Below are 20,953 nucleotides of genomic sequence, written 5' to 3' on the forward strand. Positions count from 1 at the left end.
ACTCAGTGTCCTGATTGAAATGACTAAAAAACTAAATTAAATTCATGTTTTAGATCCATCCTTGCTTGCCGTTTTTCCAGTTTAGACTAACTTCTAGACTTTTAACTTTATGGCAATAGTACATCAGAAACTGTATGTTCAGACTTAGTAAAATTAGTCATTTAATAGAGTCATAATGATTTTTCTCTTTTCTTCAGTATGACCAGTCATTTCTTAGACTGGTCTAATATTCAGTCCAATGTTAGAGATTTCTATATTCTTAACTACCCAGCAAAGTTAATTCAGAGCACATCCCCCACTTCCAGAGAGTTTCTGGCCTTTTTACTATTCTAAAACCAGCCCAGAGACTGAGCTTGTGCCTTGCAAATTTGCAACTGAATAAAGTACATAGACTTCCCCAAAAGAAGATCTGCTTTCCTACTTTCTCATTGTCTAGATCTTTTGTTTTTCAAGCAGGTTAATCAACATTCTCCAGCCGGAAGTGCATCCCCCGCCCCCAAGAGCACACAGGTGGCAACTGCTATCTTCATTCCAAGGACATTCCAGCACGTGGTTTTCACTCTGAGTTGAAATTTCAGTTTACCAAGAGGGCTAGTAAGGCAGATATTTCTATATTAAAAGAGATTGGTTTTTATTTTAATAGATGGGCTTAGTCCCTTAGCTGGCCTCTGGCTTTTCACCCTTGCTGTTACTGCAAGGTGTCCTTAGTTCCTCAGGCTATGGGAATAAAAGAGATGAGGAGGAACGACTTCCAGCTCCTATTTTAGCCACAAATCGTTGTGTTACTAATGACATAATTCTTGTCTAGGCCTTGCTAAATCTGAGGTTGACAATTCTCCTTTAGGAGCTGCACAGTACTCAGAACTGTGCATACTGGTTCGTGATCATACGAATACAGTATGGGTATCGCTTGGTGTAGAGAACTACTGCAGAGGAAGATCCAGCTTGACCATTTCTGAGTTTCCTGTGGGATAAAACCGGTTTGACGGAGGTTGGTATCTATTTACAGCTAAAAACCAAAAATATCTAAGGCTCTGCCTCCCATCCCCAAAAGATACCAAGAGCCACAGGTGTGGGTCATGATAGTACCCACGGAAGGAATCGATCAATGTCCACCCAAGCCAAGGTTAAAAGCCCACTCATCTATGGATGAGAAAATCATTTGATCACCTCAGTTAAGCATTGCCTTATTAAACTTAATTAATAGGGGGGAGAGAGGTTGGAGACTGTACTGTTGGAAGGGCAAGCCCTTCACTGCCTCCCACCCTAAAAAAGCCAATTGGCCTTGTAGTCAGAGCCCGTCGTTACCCCCTTCTCCCTGTTTCCCACCTGTCATCCAAAAATGCGGAGGAATATCTACTCAGTGCTATTCTTAATAGAGTGCATCTCAAATTTGTTCAAAGTTCCACCAGGGTTCTAACGCCCTACTTAAAATCCAACTAGGAAGTTACCTATTCAGCACTAATTAGCATTATAAAGTCAGAGCCTACTGCTTAGGGCTTTTCTGTTAGTTGTTTACTAGGATAGAAAGGACAGTCTTATCCAGATACGGTTTACCATAAGAAAAGTTAGGGAATCCCATGGAGACAGGTTTTTTTCTTTAGCCCTAAGAGTTCAGGCAGAACTATTGAGCATAGATAAATTTTTTGCCTCAGGCCAGCCTTTTCCTTTTTTAAAATTTTTATTAACAACAGGAAGGAGTCTCTGATGTGAAGTTTGGTGTGTTTCCTGGGAGATTTTCTGTCTCATTACCGAGCATTACAATTGGAAGTTGTGAGAACTGAGTAACACTTGTCAAACCTCATCACATATCAGGGCTTTAACAATGAGGAAGGTGCTAGACATACAGACCAGATACTGACAAGGACTGGTGAAACTAAAACTAAGAGACCACCTGTGGCAGCAGAAGGTTTATGCAGATGTATATGAAGACTAATTGTTGCTGAAGTAACATATATTTTGCAGACTACAGTGAGATATGAAACATGACCATAAATATGACATTTATGGAACACACAGTTTTAAGTAGACCCCACAACTGCTTTATTGGCTCAAAGAATAAAGCTGAAATCAAGATGCGAGGGGGACTCAGGTTAATTCCAAGTTAATGAAGTTTTTTTTTTTTCTTACTTTTGGCAAAACTCAAACTGTCTGTCTTACGCCATTGATGAACATTCAAAACGTGTGTCCAAATGAACACCAATGCAACAGCATCTGCTTCTCATGCACACTCATCCTCTACAAGAGCCTGAGGGAATTCTAGGAGAAATCCTAGTCTCCTGGGCCCTTGGTTATCTCCAACAGAGTCATTGGCTTCGAGGTTGGGTTAGCCGTGGTTGGAACCTCCTGAAGATGATGTCCATCCTCAATTCCAGGCAACTGGAATTTACTATGTCTTTTTGTCCTATTCTGATTTCTGAGTGCGGTTCTCTGGGATGCCCTTCAGCATGGTGAGGTTCATGGAGAGCTGCTGGAGCTTTAGAAGAAGCTCTGCAGTTTCCACACCTGTTGTGATGTAGCACTTAGTTCTCTCTCTCTTCCACCTGAGCATCTCTATTGACAGGTACATGGCTGTCACTGACCCTCTGGTCTATCCCACCTCATTCACAGTGTCTGGGTCAGAAATTTGCATCAGCATCTCCTGGACTCTGCCCCGACTCTACTAGGGTCTATGATCATGGGTTTCAGGAACTATCAATTGAAGGATGTCAGTAAGATATAAATGACAGCTTAGTATTCATAGATTGTCTTATTTTTCAGACTTGCCTCTATTTTACATATTGTATATAGTCATATTTTTATAGTGACTAGAAAAACAAATTAAAAAGGCAGAAAATGTTACACAGAAGGAGAATCATTTTTACTAATAAATTAATTTACTTCCCAATCACAGGTTTTCCTCCCTCCTTTCCTCCTAGTCCTTCACTGTCACCACCTCTTCTCCCATTCCACCTCCCTTTCTTATTGAAGAAGTGTCCTCCCATGGATTTCAACCACCCTTGGCCCAACAAATTGCAGTAGAACTAGGTGCAGATTCTCCTACTGAGGCTAGACAAGGCAGCCCAGTTATGGGACAGGGATTTCTATCTTTTAATTTACAACAGAGTCAGAAACAGGCCCTGCTTCTGCTATTACAGTTCCCACATAAAAGCCAAGCTAAACATCTGCTACACATGTTTATAAGGCCTAGATCCATCCCTTGCATGCTCTTTGATTGCTGGTTTAGTCTCTGTGGACCCCTATGGTTCCAGGTTACTTGATTCTGTAGGTTTTTGTGAAGTGTCCTTGACCTCTCTGGATCCTTCAATACTTCCTCTCCCTCTTCCAGAAGATTCCCAGAGCGCTGCATATGGGTGTCTGCATCAGCACTCATCCGCCACTGGGTGAAGCCTCTCAGATGACAGTTATGCTAGGCACCAGTCTGCAAGTACAGCAGAATATCAATAATCGTGTCAGAGGTGGGTTCTCACTTTCCTGGTATGAATCTCAAGTTATGCCAGTCATTGGTTGGTCATTCTTTCAATTTCTGCTCCAACTTTATCCATGAACATCTTGTAGGCAGGACACTTTGTATGTCTAAGATTTTATGGCTGGGTTGGTGTCCTTATCCCTTATTGGAAGTCTTGTCTGGGTACAGGAGGTGTACATTTCAGGTTCTATATCCCCTATTGCTATGAGTCTTAACTAGGGTCATGCTAATAGAGTCTCTATTATCCTAAGCTTTAGCTCATTCCGTAGATGGCCCATCCTGCTCCCCAACACCAATTCCAGTTCTCTTTCCCAGTATGGAGAATCATGCTTCAGGATGTAGAAAGTCAGCACGGTGTACTGGTTGGTTTTGTGTGTCAACTTGACACAAGCTGGAGTTATCACAGAGAAAGGAGCTTCAGGTGAGGAAATGCCTCCATGAGATCCAGCTGTAAGGCATTTTCTCAATTGGTGATCAAGGGGGAGGGCCCATTGTGGGTGGTGACATCCCTGGACTGGTAGTCTTGGGTTCTATAAGCAAGCAAGCTGAGTAAGTCAAGAGAAGCAAGCCAGAAAGTAACATCCCTCCATAGCCTCTGCATCAGCTCCTGCTCCTTGCCCTGCTTGAGTTCCAGTCCTAACTTCCTTTGGTGATGAAGAGCAGTGTGGAAGAGTAAGCTGAATAAACCCTTTCCACCTCAACTTGAAAGTATAACAAAGTAAAAACAGAATTCTAGGCCTTTAGGCCCAGGCTTGGGAATGTGGCCTTTGTAAAGGTATGCTAATCATAAAACAGATAGCGACATTCCTCCACCCACCCGCTTCCTGGGTTCAAAGAGCGCTCATTCAAAGAAAGTCACCCTGACCATTACCAGAACCTGCAATGCAAATGTGCTATTGTTAGGGGCTCTTAGAAGCTGTCTTGAGAGTTAACAATTACCAGGTATTCCTTGTGACTCTTGTAACTTTGCACTTCCTTGTGACTCTTAACTGGTATCTTTGGTATCTTCCAACAACGCCCTCCCCACTTCCTTGAGTTGTGGTTTCTTCCTTTAAATACCCCCTTACCCAGCTACTCGGGGTGCCACGGTCCTCTACCCCTGTGTGGTGTATGACCGTGGGCCCGAGAGCGCTCTTGAATAAAAATCCTCTTGCAGTTTGCAACAAGACCGTTTCTTGTGGGTGATTTTGGGGTGTTGCCTCTCCTGAGTCAGAACGTGGGGGAGTCCTCACGTTGTGGGTCTTTCAAACTTGCTTCTTGGTCATGGTGTGTTGGGACCGGCCTGCAGCTCTCATGTCTGGGTTCGAGCCTGGGATGCATCTTGGAACTGAAAGAAAAGAGGGAATCTAGGCGGGTAAAGAGAGAAATGGAGTCAAGACAGTATTCTGATCAAGACTCAACTTTAATGTTGGCAAACACGCTTTATAAAGAGAGGAGGCCCATTCCGTCATGCAAAGTTCCTTTGAAGTTGTCAGATCAGCCTTTTAGTAGGAACTCTAAGGTCAGTTCTGTGCTAACTCTGGAAAATCTTGGAGAACCGGTTTGGCCTCAGGCAGGTAGCAGATAGTGGCACATCAAAGGAGAGTGATGAGAAGCAGCACAGCAGGTGGCTCCACCTAAGTGGCGAATGGTCACAGCCAGCCTTGCTAGGCTGGAAGGAGGTAACAATGGCGTTTGTGCAGGAATAGAAACCCTGACTAAGACAGCATGGTAAGAGGAGAAAGAAATGCTACCAAAGCTGGGGTCAAATCATTAGCATTTGTGATTATCTATGACCCTGCATGATCATCTCTGACTATGTGTGATCAACTATGGTTATGTATGATTATCCCTGACTATGATAATATATGATGATGTGTGATCATCTATGATTATGTGTGATCGTCTGTGTCTATGTATGATCATCCATGACTATGTATGATCTGGTCCTTCACTGATTATTTTAAAAAGTTCCTAACAGCTTTCCTTATTTTACAAACATTTTGCTGGTTAACTCCTATAACTCATCTCCACATACTTTGATTTAAGCTTTATTGCTGTAGCCTGACACCTACTACTAATTCATCACATGGTAATCCAGCCCAATCTGTAATTAAGGAAGCTCTTGATAGTCAGGGAATTTTGTTGTGATCATGACAGTTATATAGTCCATGGCCACGCTGCTGGAAAGCAGGGAGGGGAAATAACATCTAAGTTTCATGGCATAGCCTTCATTCTAGTAGCTTTTTGGTTGTATGATCATCTTGAATGTCATAATAGAAATATGGTTTACTAAATAATCATTTCTGCAGTGTTTCCTAGTCCCCTTAAATTATCCTAGATGCTCATGTTTTCTGTCAGTAATTATTGTCTATGCAAGGCTCCCATCCATGTCTTTCTATGAGAATAGATGCAATTCCTGTAATAGAGGTTTACTTTTAAATGTAAAAATATTTTATTGTATTTATTAACTTAATATGTGAGTGCTGTTCTTATAAGTATGTCTGTGTACCAAGTGTATTTTGGTGCCAATGGAGATCAGAAGACAATATTAGATTTCTTGGAACTGGATTTTCAGAAAATTTTGAGCCAACATGTGGGTCATGGAAACTGAACACAGGTCCTCTGTAAGAGTAACAAGTATTCCTAGCCATTGTGCAACTTCTCCATGATCTAGATGGTCTTTTGTGGAATTCTTTTTCACTTTATCTGTAATTTTGTGTGTCCAGTGTCATAATATACAGTTATGTTCTTTTTATTTCCTACAAATAACAATATTTTTTTACAATGTTGTTAATAAAAGAAAAACCCCATAATGTAGAATAAGATATGGGAAAAGAATAGATTGTTTAAGAAATGATATTGGAGTATAGGGTTATTTAAAAACTACTAAGGAAGTTATTCAGATCTTTCATAAAATTAAAATAAACTTCTTTGGATATCAAATATTACAGGAAAATATCAGTTTAATTTCTTGGACAAACATTAATATTATAAAATATAAATGTAGATTTTGGGATATTTGTCATAGAAATGGAAACTAAAACCATAATGAATGTTTGAAATTGTGACCTATAGAAATTTTACATGACCCCTGAGATATATTAAAAAGTAATATGGTGCCATCTGAAATTCATACAATTAAAACTAAATCAATAATCCCTAAATCATAAACTATAGGCAAGACATCTCAAATAATAAAATGGATAGTTTACAATAAAACAGAGAATGAAATATTATTTCTTCTCATTATTTTTGGCATCTGTATGAGTGTCTACATGTGAGTGCACATGTATAGAAGCCTACAGGTGACCTTGGGACACTTGTATACTTGTACTCTCATGATTCTTTGAGGCAAATCTCTCAGCTGAACCTACAGCTTGCTAATACTGATATTGTAGCTAGCCCACTTGTTCTGAGAATCCACTGTTTCTTCTGTCTAAGCACTGGAAAGGAGAGTGGGCATCCGTGTCCCCTAGGCATTACAAGGCTCTGAGGGTGCACACACCCATTGCCACATGTGCACTGCCAGTACCTACTTACTGGGAAACTCCCAGCCATCAAAGTGTAGCTTTATTAGCATAGAACCATGACTGTAATTTGAAGTGTATTATCCTTTTGTTGTTAAGGTAGTCAAGTCAAGTTTTGTATACTATTATTGATATTTTATTATTATTATTATTTATGATGATGATGAGAAATAAGAATGCCAGGATAACCAAAATTGAGCCAAAGGGGAAGTTTCATGTTCATTTGTGCTGATGAAAGCAAAAATGGTCTTAAATTATTAAAATTTTAATGGGAAGTATTTAAAGTATAATTTACACGAGAAAAAAACAAAACAAAAAACAAACCCAACCAAACAATACTAACAATTTCCATACATTCCAAAGACAAACTGTATTTAGAATGTATAGAGATTCTGTAACAGTATTTTGGGGGGAAACAGACACATTTCTTGAGTAAAATGGAATCATATGTAAGCACCCGCACTCTGAACATTCCTTCCACATTGGATTTTTACAGTATCTTTCCAGTGATTCCTTTAAACCAAACAAAGCCCACAGAGAAGACACTCGCATGTGTTTTCAGAGTCCCCGTGCTACATTCCATGAACAACTTCTGGATGTCAAAGTGCTCAATTTTCCAAAGCAAAAATATTAAAACTGAAAGGAAAATGGAAGGTGTTTTCATGACTCCAGATCTACTTTCCATAACAGAAACCAACGTTTGAAAGAAAAAAAACATTTATGCAGGAATTTTGATCACTTTCAATAGAAATGTCATAAATGATATTTCTCACAAAGGATAAAGACCATCTCTAATAAATGAACAAAACAACAAATTCTGAGTGAAGTTCTATGGGAATAGAAGTCACATCCACCTACATTATACAGAAAGGTCTGTTGTCACCATCCAATTAGCAGAGGAAATTTTAGCTGTAGTGTAAACATCATGTTCATTGGCAAGCTCTCAATTTATCTCACCTCACACCATTGGGATTTGGTTCTAGGGACAACCTGTATTTGGCTTCATTAGGACACTTTCCTGGGGGTAAAGAGTGCTTGGGGTATTAAGGTTAAATAAGGCTGAGAATACTAATAGCAGGTCAGAGTTAAATGTGCATCTCAGAATGCATTGGTGCTTTTGAGATGTGAAAAAATAGATGAAGCAAAGATTAAAAATTAAAACAGACTTAAAGAGCCTTCATGGAATTAGGAAGGTTTACTGTGGAATAGGGAAAAACTCTTTCAGGAAATCAAAATGCACTAGGAATTACATCCTGTATTTTTTCTGAGGATCTTTGGAGTAGCATACATGGCTACAGGTGATGACAGTTTTCCCTGGGACCAAGACAGCATCCTGAGCAGAGATCTGTTCTCTGCCACATCTACAGAGCTGTGCTATGAGAACCTGAACAGATCCTGTGTCAGGAGCCCATACTCTCCAGGCCCTCGCCTCATCCTCTATGCAGTCTTTGGCTTTGGGGCTGTGCTGGCTGTGTGTGGAAACCTCCTGGTGATGACATCAATTCTTCATTTCAGGCAGCTGCACTCTCCTGCCAACTTCCTGGTGGCATCCCTGGCCTGTGCTGACTTCTTGGTAGGGGTGATGGTGATGCCTTTTAGCATGGTGAGGTCTGTGGAGGGCTGCTGGTACTTTGGGGAGAGTTACTGTAAATTCCATTCTTGCTTTGAAGGGTCATTCTGCTATTCCTCTCTCTTCCACTTGTGCTTCATCTCTGTTGATAGATACATTGCAGTCAGTGATCCTCTGACCTACCCCACCAGGTTTACTGCATCTGTTTCTGGCAAGTGCATCACCTTCTCCTGGCTCCTGTCCATCATCTACAGCTTTTCCCTCCTTTACACAGGAGCCAATGATGCTGGGCTGGAGGATCTAGTGAGTGCCCTCACCTGTGTGGGTGGGTGTCAAATCGCAGTGAATCAAACCTGGGTCTTCATCAATTTCCTATTATTTCTTATCCCCACCCTTGTGATGATAACTGTCTACTCTAAGATTTTCCTCATTGCTAAACAGCAGGCTCAGAACATTGAGAAGATGAGCAAGCAGACTGCCAGAGCATCAGAAAGCTACAAGGACAGGGTGACCAAGAGGGAAAGGAAAGCAGCCAAAACCCTGGGCATCGCAGTGGCTGCCTTCCTCCTTTCATGGCTGCCATACTTCATTGACTCCATCATTGATGCCTTCCTTGGGTTCATCACGCCCACGTATGTGTATGAAATCCTAGTTTGGATCGTTTACTATAACTCAGCCATGAACCCTTTGATTTATGCTTTCTTTTATTCTTGGTTTCGAAAAGCCATCAAACTCATTGTCTCTGGCAAAATCTTGAGGGAGAATTCCTCAACCACCAACCTGTTTCCTGAATAGATTCTTGGTTTAGTCGGGGATTGGAGAGATTCCCAGCAGAAAATCACTGGGGAGACTGAGTGCCCAGCCCTGTTACTGTTAAGTGGTGAATTATGCTTCAGCTGGGACCTGAACACATAAATCTAGCTTCTGTATTTTCAATAAATGTAAAATTAATTTCTAGATGTAATGGAATTAGATGAGCTTGGATCTGACCATTTCCTACTGTGTCCCCTTCTGGTTTGTGTCATTTGTTTTCCCTGAATCAGTGACCCTTTTCTTGCCCTCTATAAAATTCTATTTGTTGACCGCCGTTAAATGTTTTAAGCCTCAAATTTGAATATATAGTCTTTAATTCCCTTTGTAGTAGGAAATAAGACACCAAGACTCTTAGGGGCTGTTTCTTGCTCAGCATAGAGTCATATGCAGGACTCTATTAACTGAGCCCAAGTTTTGAGCAGTTAAAAATATGATTCTTAAGGTAAGAAAAATATGCCAAGATGTTTATGTATTAACTAACATCTACTCAGTTGTGTATAGAAGAAAGAGAAAACAGTGTCACAGTCACATCTCCTCAGTGACCTGCCTTTTAGGGAACATCACGTAGGCCACAATTCTAAAGCTGTACAAGTTGGTATATGTTTAAATCAAGGACTTAAAGGTGGCCATTCATTTTCACTGTGATTCATAAATTAGCTGATTCCCTCACTTATTTTGTAATGTTTTTAAAGACGTATAGAAGTTTTCAAACATATGCATAAAAGCCTAATTAACGTTGTGTTCAAAAGTATAAAAATCCAAGTTAACTCTTAGTCTTGTAAACTCGTTTTATCAGTTTCCAGGATGTCTTTCTAATGTCCCCTCCCGTAAAGGTTTGAATTCCTTGTATAATTTGCCTTTGATAAAGTCAACAGCATGTTTTAGACATGACTCACTTGATAGTACACTACAGGAAAGTAAACAGCAGAGAAAGAATCAAACCCATATTTGACTCAGGATTACTTGGTTTCATAGAAGAAATTACAAAAATTCCAAGACTTAGGCCTGAAGAGGTAGCTCAGTAGTTTAGAGTCCTAACTGCTCTTCCTGAGGACAAGGATTCAGTTACCAGCACTCCATGGCAGCTCAGAACCAGAGATAACAATGGACCTGTCTGTAACTCTGGCTTCCTCAGACTCTGCAAATACAATGCACAGACAGACTCGCAAGCAAACATTCCCACTTATAATGGAAAAGTAAAGAAAAAAATTGAGCCCCATATATTTGGAAAAGTTGTCAATACATATTGAAATGTTCTTGATTGCTGGTATTATTTCTATGTTGATAAACTCCAAGAATACTTGTTATTAATGTATACTTTTTTATTGTCATATTTTTTAAGCTGGTAAATTTTTCCCTCTGATGCAATCCTCTTTTCGACTTTTATATTAGACAGATTCTTTCTCTGTAGCTCAGACTAACCTATATTGCGTTGTAACTGCAGGGAGTCCCCGTCTCAGCTTTGGATTTCTGACTTTTTTTGATTAGAGGCTTAAGCTACCACACTTGGCTTATTTCCTATTGAAATGTGATTCAGGAATTCTGTCTTTGTTTGACTGAGAGATGCCTAATTCCAGTTGCAGGTGCACAATAAAGCTTAAGATGGAACTACATAGAAACTCCTTTCCAAACTACAGGTGACCATGAAGGTCTAGGATCTAGTGGTGTCTCTGAGACAGCATCGAGGTCCACAGGGCATTAAGTACCTGCGACATCCCCCCCCCCACCAGGGGGGGGGGGTTCCTAGTAACTGGGAGCTACGGATAATGGCCTTTGGAGGGAAGAGTCAAGAATGAACATTATATGATTGGGTTACCTCACTCAGGATGATATTTTCTAGTTCCATCCATTTGCCTAAGAATTTCATAAATTCATTGTTTTTAATAGGTGAGTAATATTCCATTGTGTAGATGCACCACCTTTTCTGTATCCATTCCTCTGTTGAGGGACATCTGGATTCTTTCCAGCTTCTGACCATTATAAATAAAGCTGCTATGAACATAGTAGAGCATGTGTTCTTATTACCAGTTGGAGCATCTTCTGGAGCTATGCCCAGGATTGATATTGCTATGCCCTCAGACAGTACTATGTCCAATTTTCTGAGGAACCAATAGACTGATTTCCAGAGTTGTACCAGCTTGCAATCCCAGCAGCAATGGAGGAGTGTTCTTCTTTCTCCATATCCTCACCAGCATCTGATGTCACCTGCGTTTTTGATCTTAGCCATTCTGACTGGTGTAAGGTGAAATCTCAGGGTTGTTTTGATTTGCATTTCCCTGATGACTAAGGATATTGAACATTTCTTTAGGTGCTTCTCAGCCATTCGGTATTCCTCAGTTGAGAATTCTTTGTTTAGCTCTGTACCCAATTTTTTCATTACATGTTTATTTGATTAAAATATTTTTCTCATATAATATATCTGTACCATGGTTTCCCCTCCCTCTACTCCTCCCAGTTCTTCCCTACCTCGCCTTTCATCCAGATCCACCCCATTTCTGTCTCTTACTAGAAAACAAACAGGCATTTATGGAATAATAAAAAAATAAGGTAAAATTAAATAAAATGAAACAAAACAACTCTGAATAGGACAAAACAGAAGGGAAGGAGCCCAAGAAAAAGCACAATGATGTGTGTGTGTGTGTGTGTGTGTGTGTGTGTGTGTGTGTGTGTGAAATAAATTTTAAAGAGTTAAAATTTTAAAAAAGAGAAAATCTGACATGACACTATGAGACAAGGGACTACCAAAATTGCTACTGAGTTCCATTTCTGTTGACCATCTGCTGCTGGGCATGCAGAATACCCTTAAAAGCAGTTTGTTTCCCCTATGAAACCCCCTTGGAGAAAACATTTTTTCTTTTTTTTTTCTTTTGCTAAATATTCTTTTTTTAATTTTACAAGTTTCTATAGGATGTTTATAGATTTCTTATCTAGCTAATTGTGAGATGAGTGACTAATAATGGTAGACATTTTTTTCTTCGTTTTATATTATGGAAAGTGGATAATAGTTCCTTCCTTCTACAAATGTAACCTTTTTTTAAACAACATGATTTTAATATTTTCAACTGTTAATATTCAAAGAACCAGCTCCTGGTTTTGTTGATTCTTTGTCTAGTTCTTTTTGTTTCTACTTGGTTGATTTCAGCCCTGAGTTTGATTTCATGTAGTCTACTCCTCTTGGGTATATTTGCATCTTTTTGTTCTAGAGCTTTCAGATGTGATGTCAAGCTGCTGTTTTAAGCTCTCTCCAGTTTCTATTTGGAGGCCCTTAGAGCTATGAGTTTTCCCCTTAGTGCTGCTTTCATTGTGTCCCATACCCTTTAGTATGATATGCTTTCTATTGTTTCTGTTGGAATTCAAGACTGGCCTTAGTCCATGGTGATCTGATAGGGTGCATGGGTTTATTTCAGTCTTCTTGTATCTGTTAAGCCCTGTTTCATGACTAACTAAATGGTCAGTTTTGGAGAAGGTACTGTGAGGTGCTGAGAAGACGGTATATTCTTTTGCTTTACAATGAAATGTTCTATGTATATCAGTTAGATCCATTTGGTTCATAACTTCTGTTAATTTCACAGTGTCTCTGTTTAGTTTCTGTTTCTATGATCTGTCCATTGCTGAGAGTGGGATGTTGAAGTCTCCCAATATTATTGTGTGGGGTGCAATGTGTGCTTTGAGCTTTAGTTAAGTTTCTTTTATGAATGTGGGTGCCCTTGCATTTGAAGCATAGATGTTCAGAACTGAGAACTCTTCTTGGTAGATTTTTCCTTTGATGAATATTAAGTATCCTTCCTTATCTTTTTTGATAACTTTTGGTTGAAAATTAATTTTATCCATTATTAGAATGGCTACTCCAGCTTGTTTCTTGGGACCATTTGTTTGGAAAATTGATTTCCAGCGTTTCACTCTGAGGTAGTATTTGTCTTTGTCACTGAGGTGTGCTTCCTGTATGCAGCAAAATGCTGGGTCCTGTTTACATATCCATTCCATTAGTATATGTCTGTTTTGGGGAATTGAGTCCATTGGTGTTAAGAGATATTAAGGAAAAGTGATTGTTACTTCCTGTTATTTTTGTTGTTAGAGGTGGAATTATGTTTCTGTGGCTGCCTCCTTTTGGGTTTGTTGAAAGAAAATTACTTTGTTGCTTTTTTCTAGGGTGTAGTTTCCCTCCTTGTGTTAGAGTTTTCCATCTATTATCCTTTGTAGGGCTGGACTTGTGGAAAGATATTGAGTAAATTTGGTTTTGCCATGGAATATTGTCTTAGTTAGGGTTTCGCTGCTGTGAACAGACACCATGACCAAAGCAAGTCTTGTAAAAACAACATTTAATTGGGGCTGGCTTACAGGTTCAGAGGTTCAGTCCATTATCATCAAAGTAGGAGCATGGCAGCATCCAGGCAGGCATGGTACAGGAGGAGCTGAGAGTTCTATGTCTTCATCCAAAGGCTGCTAGTGGAAGACTGACTCCTAGGCAACTAGGGTGAGGATCTTAAGCCCACACCCACAGAGGCACACCTACTCCAACCAGGTCACACCTCCAAATAGTGCCACTCCCTGGCCCAAGAATATACAAACCATCAACAAATATGTTGGTTTTTCCATCTATATTAATTGAGAGTTTTGCTTGGTATAGTAGCCTGGGCTGGCATTTGTGTTCTCTTAGCATCTGTATAAGATCTGTCCAGGATCTTCTAGCTTTCATAGTCTCTGGTGAAAAGTCTGGTGTAATTCTGATAGGTCTGCCTTTATATGTTACTTGACCTTTTCCCTTACTGCTTTTAATATTCTATCTTTGTTGTTGTTCTGATTATTATGTGACAGGAGGAATTTCTTTTCTGGTCTGTCTATTTGGAGTTCTGTAGGCTTCTTGTATGTTTATAGGCATCTCTTTCTTTAGGTTAGGGAAGTTTTCTTCTATAATTTGTTGAAGATATTTATTGGCCTTTTAAGTTGGGAATCTTCACGCTCTTCTATACCTATTATCCTTAGGTTTGGTCTTCTCCTTGTATCCTGGATTTCCTGGATGTTTTGGGTTACCAGCTTTTTGCATTTTCTTTGACTGTTGTGTCAATGTTTTCTCTGGTTTCTTCTGCACCTGAAATTCTCTCTTCTATCTCTTGTATGCTGTTGGTGATGCTTGCATCTATGACTGCTGATCTCGATCCTAGGTTTTCTATCTCTAGTGTTGTCTCCCTTTGTGATTTCTTTATTGTTTTTTTATCCATTTTTAGATCTTGGATGGTTTTGTTCATTTTCTTTGCCTGTTTGATTGTGTTTCCCTATAATTCTTTAAGGGGTTTTTGTGTTTCCTCTTTAAGGGCTTCTAGCTGTTTACCTGTCTTCTCCTGTATTTCTTTAAGGGAGTTATTTATGTCCTTCTTAAAGTCTTCTGTCATCATCATTAGAAGTAATTTTTGATATGAGTCTTGCTTTTCCCGTGTGATGGTGTATCTGGGACTTCTTATAGTGGGAGACTTGGGTTCTGATGATGCCAAGTAACCTTGGTTTCTGTTGCTTATGTTTTTATGCTTGCCTCCTGCCATCTGATTATCTCTAGTGCTACCTGCTGTTGGTATATCGGACTGAAGCCTGTCCTTCCTGTGATCCTAGTTGTGTCAGAACTCTTCAGAGTTCAGCTGTCTCTGTGATACCCCCAGAGCTCCCAGGGATTAAACCACCAACCAGAGTACACATGGAGGGACCCATGGATCTAGCTGCATATGTAGCAGAAGATGGCCTTGTCAGTCATCAATGGGAGGAGAGTCCCTTGGTCATGTGAAGGCTCAATGGCCCAGTGTGGGGGAATGCCTGGACCAGGAAGAGGGAGTGAGTTTGTTGGTGAGCAGGGGGAGGGGTTAGAAGATAGGTGTTTTTCGGGGGGAAACTAGGAAAGGGGATAACATTTGAAATGTAAATTAAGAAAATATCTAAGAAAAATGTTTAAGAGAGAGAGAAAAAAGAACATTATGAGGGAATTATGGTGAGGGAATTATGGGATTATTTGCTATCTACTGATAGCAAAATGTCACCAGGACATTAATAACATCCACTCTCAGTTCTCTGAGTGTAATTTCATATTTTGTTTCATCTCCTGCACAGAGGAGGTGCTCCTATGTGTTCAACCTTCCTGTTTCTCCTATTGCTTATCTGGGAACACATAGCAATAGCAATCCTGACTAAGACACACTGAACATCTATCAAGTCATTTTACCATGTTCCTCTTTAATCAATATACTTTTCTGAATATTTTCTATGCACTGGAAAGTTGAGTATAAATCTGAATATGCAATAGCAATACCTCTGCTTGTGCTGGTTTCTTACTTGAGCCCTGTATCAGTGTCTGTTAATGGAGCTACACACAGGGACTCTGGAAAGGGAAGCCCATGAAGAAGGGAGCTTTAAGCCTTCAGAAAATCACATGTAATCCTGTAGAGTGTTTGCTCTGTGTTGTGGACTGCTTTAGTTCGAAGAGCTCATTGACTCTTCCCCATACCCTGGTAAATCAGGTAGGATTATTCCTATGTTAGAGTGTGGTTAGATCAGAAGAGGCCAAGGCTCATGCCTAATATCATCATAGTCAGATGTGAACCTTTACCACCTTGATTTCAGGGACTACAGGAGGAGGGCTGCTCCTAGATATTCCTACCATCACAAACAGCGAGGCCCCATCACTGATAAAAAGTTGTTTAGTAAAAATTTTGGAGCACATATATTTCACAAGATTATTGTAAAGGAAAATGATTTTCATTAATAAAATTAGAATTAAAATCTATCTATATCTGGGTATTATGAATATACAGGTATGTGCATATTTATGTATATATATTCTTGATGTATGTGGGTAGGTATATGTATATATGTGCATATTTGTATATGCATATATGTTTTGTATGTACACATATGTATATATGTGTATGATTATGTGTGTATGTATCTGTATGTGAATACACATATGTATAAATGTGTATAATTATGTGTGTATGTATCTGTATGTGAATATGCATGAATATATTTATGCATATATGTGTATACATATATGTATGTGTATTTATACATGTGTGTGCATTTGTAAGTGCTCATAAATGTATATATTTTTGTATGTATATATATGTGTGTATGTGTGTGTGTTTGGATATGTGGGTATATGTGTATGGGCTTTTCTGTTTTATTTTGTTTTGCTTTGGTTTTTTTTTTTTTTTTTTTGATGACTTCTGTTAGTTTTCTTTCAGGGCTATGTCTTAAGGAATTTCAGTGAGAATTTAGGAATAATACAAGGAAAATGTTATATTCAGTTAGTGTGATGTTAGGTAGTGGACACTGATTCAATAATTTGATTATTCAAATGTGGAGTTGCTCCATCAGTTATTAGAAAATATCTAGGACTTCTGCTCTGTGATCTGACTCCTTCCTTCATACTTGACAGGGGCCACATGTCCAGAGCTTATGTGATAAGCCGATGGCCATGCTCCACCACCAACATATCATAGATTCTGGGGGGGTGCTGCCCATATCTCAGGGTCTATGGTCAATTTCTGCATGGCACCATATAGAAATTCTACATGTCATCATATATAGTGTTTTACAATATGGTGTCATAATATGAACTCAATAATATGAACTCAAGGAACTAGTTATGACAGCTTGTTGAACATTTTCACTACAAAAAATAAAACTTTTGATAATGCATGCCAAAATATAAAATCTTAAGATGTAGTCAAAAGTATCAAAACCTCAATTACTATATATGTCCAACAAGACAATGAGATAGCTCAAATGTGTTAGTGTGCTGTGGAGAAATTAAATTATTCAGAAAAGGGATAGGAAAGAGACTTTATCCATCAAATTCTTCCATGTGTCTAATTCTATGATGAATCCTGAGCAGTGGTGTGTGTCTCTAGTTTCATTTTAAACTACACTGGGCCTATTGCAAACACAAAATGGCTTTATCATTTTATCTCTGAAATTTTGTATATTCTATGTAATAATACACAGCAATGTTGTCTTTATGTTCTGCAAACATTAATATTTCAACAATGTTGTAATATTAAAAAAAACCACAATGTAGAAAAAGACCTGAAAATGCTTATTTTAAAAATAATATTGGAGAATAGGGATATTTAAAAACTACTAAATAAGTTACTGATATCCTTCACTAAAATATAATTAATTCATTTAGATATGAAATATTAGAAGAAAACATTGGTTTTACTTCTTGGACAAAATAGCAGTACTATAAATTATAAACTTAGGTTTTGGGATAAATGTCACAGAAATGGAAACTAAGAAGTTGAATAAATGTTAGTTTTGTTTTGTTTTTGTTTTTTGTTTTTTCGAGACAGTGTTTCTCTCTGTAGCCCTGGCTGTCCTGGACCTCACTTTGTAGACCAGGCTGGCCTCAAACTCAGAATTCTGGCTGCCTCTGTCTCCCAAGTGCTGGGATCGAAGGCGTGTGCCACCACCACCCGGCTGAATCAATGTTTGAAATGGTGATGTGTAGAAATTGCACATCACCCGTGAGATTCCCTTAAATCAAACAAAGCTGATGAAGAAGAAACACCAATTTGTCTTAATGTACGCTTGCGTCATTCTATGAACAAATTCTAGCTGTCCACGCCCTCAATTTTACAGAGCAAAAATATTAAAGCTTAAATTGGAGAAAGGAGGGTGTTCTCAGGATGCTAGATCTTGTTGCTTTAATACAAATCAATGTTGCAGACAAAAAACTTTTATGTGGAAATCTTTATCCCTTTGAATAGGAATGTCATAGATAACAATTCTCACAAAGGGTAAGGGCCATTTCTAAGAAATGAAAAAATTTCAGATTCTAGGTAAAGTTCCAGTAGGGCAGGTAATACATGCAATTACATTATACCAAAAGGTCAACGGCACTAGCAAATTGGCAGGGGACAATTTCGCTGTGGTGTAAACAACATGCATACTGACAAGCTCTCACCTAACCTGATACCATGGGGATTTAGAGCTAGGGATATATTGTATTTGGCTTCATTAAGGGGCTTTCCTCAGGCTTAAGAGTGCTTATGGCATTAGTAGGCTTATGGTAGGTTAGTTAAATGAGACTGAGTATGATAATGACCGGTGAGATTTAAATGTACATCGCAGAAAACACTGTTGCTTTTGAAGAGTGAAAAATAGATGAAGCAGAGAAAAAAATTAAAACAGACTTAAAGAACCTTTATGTCATTTGGAAGGTTTACTGTGGAATAGGGAGCAACTCTTTCAGGAAATCAAAATGCACTAGGAATTACATCCTGTATTTCTCTGAGGATCTTTGGAATAGCATACATGGCTACAGGTGATGACAGTTTTCTCTGGGACCAAGACAGCATCCTGAGCAGAGATCTGTTCTCTGCCACATCTGCAGAGCTGTGCTATGAGAACCTGAACAGGTCCTGTGTCAGAAGCCCATACTCCCCAGGCCCTCGCCTCATCCTCTATGCAGTCTTTGGCTTTGGGGCTGTGCTGGCTGTGTGTGGAAACCTCCTGGTGATGACATCAATTCTTCATTTCAGGCAGCTGCACTCTCCTGCCAACTTCCTGGTGGCATCCCTGGCCTGTGCTGACTTCTTGGTGGGTCTGACTGTGATGCCCTTCAGCACAGTGAGGTCTGTGGAGGGCTGCTGGTACTTTGGGGAGATTTACTGTAAATTACACACTTGTTTTGATGTATCTTTCTGTAGTTCTTCTATTTTCCACTTGTGCTTCATCTCTGTTGATAGATATATTGCAGTCAGTGACCCCCTGATCTACCCCACCAGGTTTACTGCATCTGTTTCTAACAAGTGCATCACTTTCTCCTGGCTTCTGTCCATCAGCTATGGGTTTTCCCTTATTTACACAGGAGCAAGTGAAGCTGGGCTAGAGGATCTAGTGAGTGCCCTCACCTGTGTGGGTGGCTGTCAACTTGCAGTGAATCAAAGCTGGGTCTTTATCAACTTTCTATTATTTCTTATCCCCACCCTTGTGATGATAACTGTCTACTCTAAGATTTTCCTCATTGCTAAACAGCAGGCTCAGAACATTGAGAAGATGAGCAAGCAGACTGCCAGGGCATCAGACAGCTACAAGGACAGGGTGGCCAAGAGGGAGAGGAAAGCAGCCAAAACCCTGGGCATCGCAGTGGCTGCCTTCCTCCTTTCATGGCTGCCATACTTCATTGACTCCTTCATTGATGCCTTCCTGGGGTTCATCACGCCCACGTATGTGTATGAAATCCTAGTTTGGATCGCTTACTATAACTCAGCCATGAACCCTTTGATTTATGCTTTCTTTTATCCTTGGTTTCGAAAAGCCATCAAACTCACTGTTACTGGCAAAATCTTGAGGGAAAATTCCTCAACCACCAACCTGTTTCCTGAGTAGATTCTTGGTTTAGTTGGGGATTGGAGAGACTCACGGCAGGAAAACCAGTGGGGAGACTGAGTGCCCAGATCTCTTAATGTTAAGTGATGAATTATGCTTCTGCCGTGACCCAAACACATAAATCTAACGTCTTTTAAAAATGTACAATTAATTTTTCATTTTGGTGAAATCTGAGGATTCAGATCTAATTCATTCTTCTGATATTTGTGCTGGTTTGTGTCCATTATTTTCCCTATATCCATAGCTAGTAGTCCCCTTTCCTGCCCTTCTGAAATTCTAATGGTCATATTTGTTAAACTTTTTCCTTCAAGTTTTAATATATAATATTTAAAGGTCTTAGTAGTATTTTTCTTTTTCTTCCCCCATAATATTTTTATTGATTAATTGGGACACAATGCTGCACAATGTACCTTGACTACCCTTGCTTTCTCTTGCTCCCAGGTTCTCCCTCCTGTTCTTTGCCTTTCCCCAGCCAAAAATAAATGAATATTTTTAAAAAATACACCAAGTACAATTTGTGCTGGAAATATACTCATTGGTACATGGTCTAACTTCCAGGGGCCAGCACTACAACCTGAGTCCATTCCATTCCTACCATCATTAGCTATCAACTGTGAAGAGCTACAGACCAGCAACATTATCTCAACGCTTATGGGCTCTCTTTGATGTCTTTCTATCTGTGCCTTTTCTTTCTCTCTCTCTCTCTCTCTCTCTCTCTCTCTCTCTCTCTCTCTCTGTGTGTGTGTGTGTGTGTGTGTGTGTTGGGGGGTAGGGTGTTGCAGAAGTGTTTGGAGCACAGGAGCCATCTCTTACTCAGAAAGGGGCAAGGATATAGTAACTGAGATCCAGCTTTGCTCATTGAAAGTGTATTAATTAACAACTACTCAGTTGTTTACAGAAGAAAATAAAGAGTGTCACAAATTGTAATATCTCTTCAGTGAGCTGCTTTTGAGGGAGCACACACACAGAGGAACGCTCACAATCCTAAACCTTTTTAAATTATCATATGTTTAAATTAAAGATTTAAAGATGATCATTGTTTATTCACTATGATTTATAAATTTGCTGATCCCTCACTTATTTGTTTTTCCCGTTCTTAGAGATGTTTAGAAGTGTTCAAAGATATGCACAAAAGCAAAGTTAATAAGGTGTTCAGAAGAAAACATGAAGATAAAGGGCGAAATAGGCAGTTACAAAGTTGTCAACACATAAGAAATG

General features: G+C 39.3%; 2 protein-coding genes and 1 pseudogene across 2 annotated transcripts; all 3 read left to right on the plus strand.

The window, feature by feature from the left end:
* Positions 2,276–2,849, plus strand: Gm15136 (predicted gene 15136; annotated as a pseudogene).
* Positions 8,267–9,343, plus strand: Taar7d (trace amine-associated receptor 7D). The gene has a single exon (NM_001010838.1). It carries the CDS (start codon positions 8,267–8,269, stop codon positions 9,341–9,343), a length of 1,077 nt encoding a protein of 358 aa, NP_001010838.1.
* A 9,315-nt stretch (positions 9,344–18,658) lies between these two features.
* On the plus strand, positions 18,659–19,735 carry Taar7e (trace amine-associated receptor 7E). The gene has a single exon (NM_001010835.1). It carries the CDS (start codon positions 18,659–18,661, stop codon positions 19,733–19,735), a length of 1,077 nt encoding a protein of 358 aa, NP_001010835.1.
* Positions 19,736–20,953: the final 1,218 nt, after the last annotated feature.

This window comes from Mus musculus, chromosome 10 (assembly GCF_000001635.26).
Source record: "Mus musculus strain C57BL/6J chromosome 10, GRCm38.p6 C57BL/6J".
NCBI lineage: Eukaryota > Metazoa > Chordata > Mammalia > Rodentia > Muridae > Mus > Mus musculus.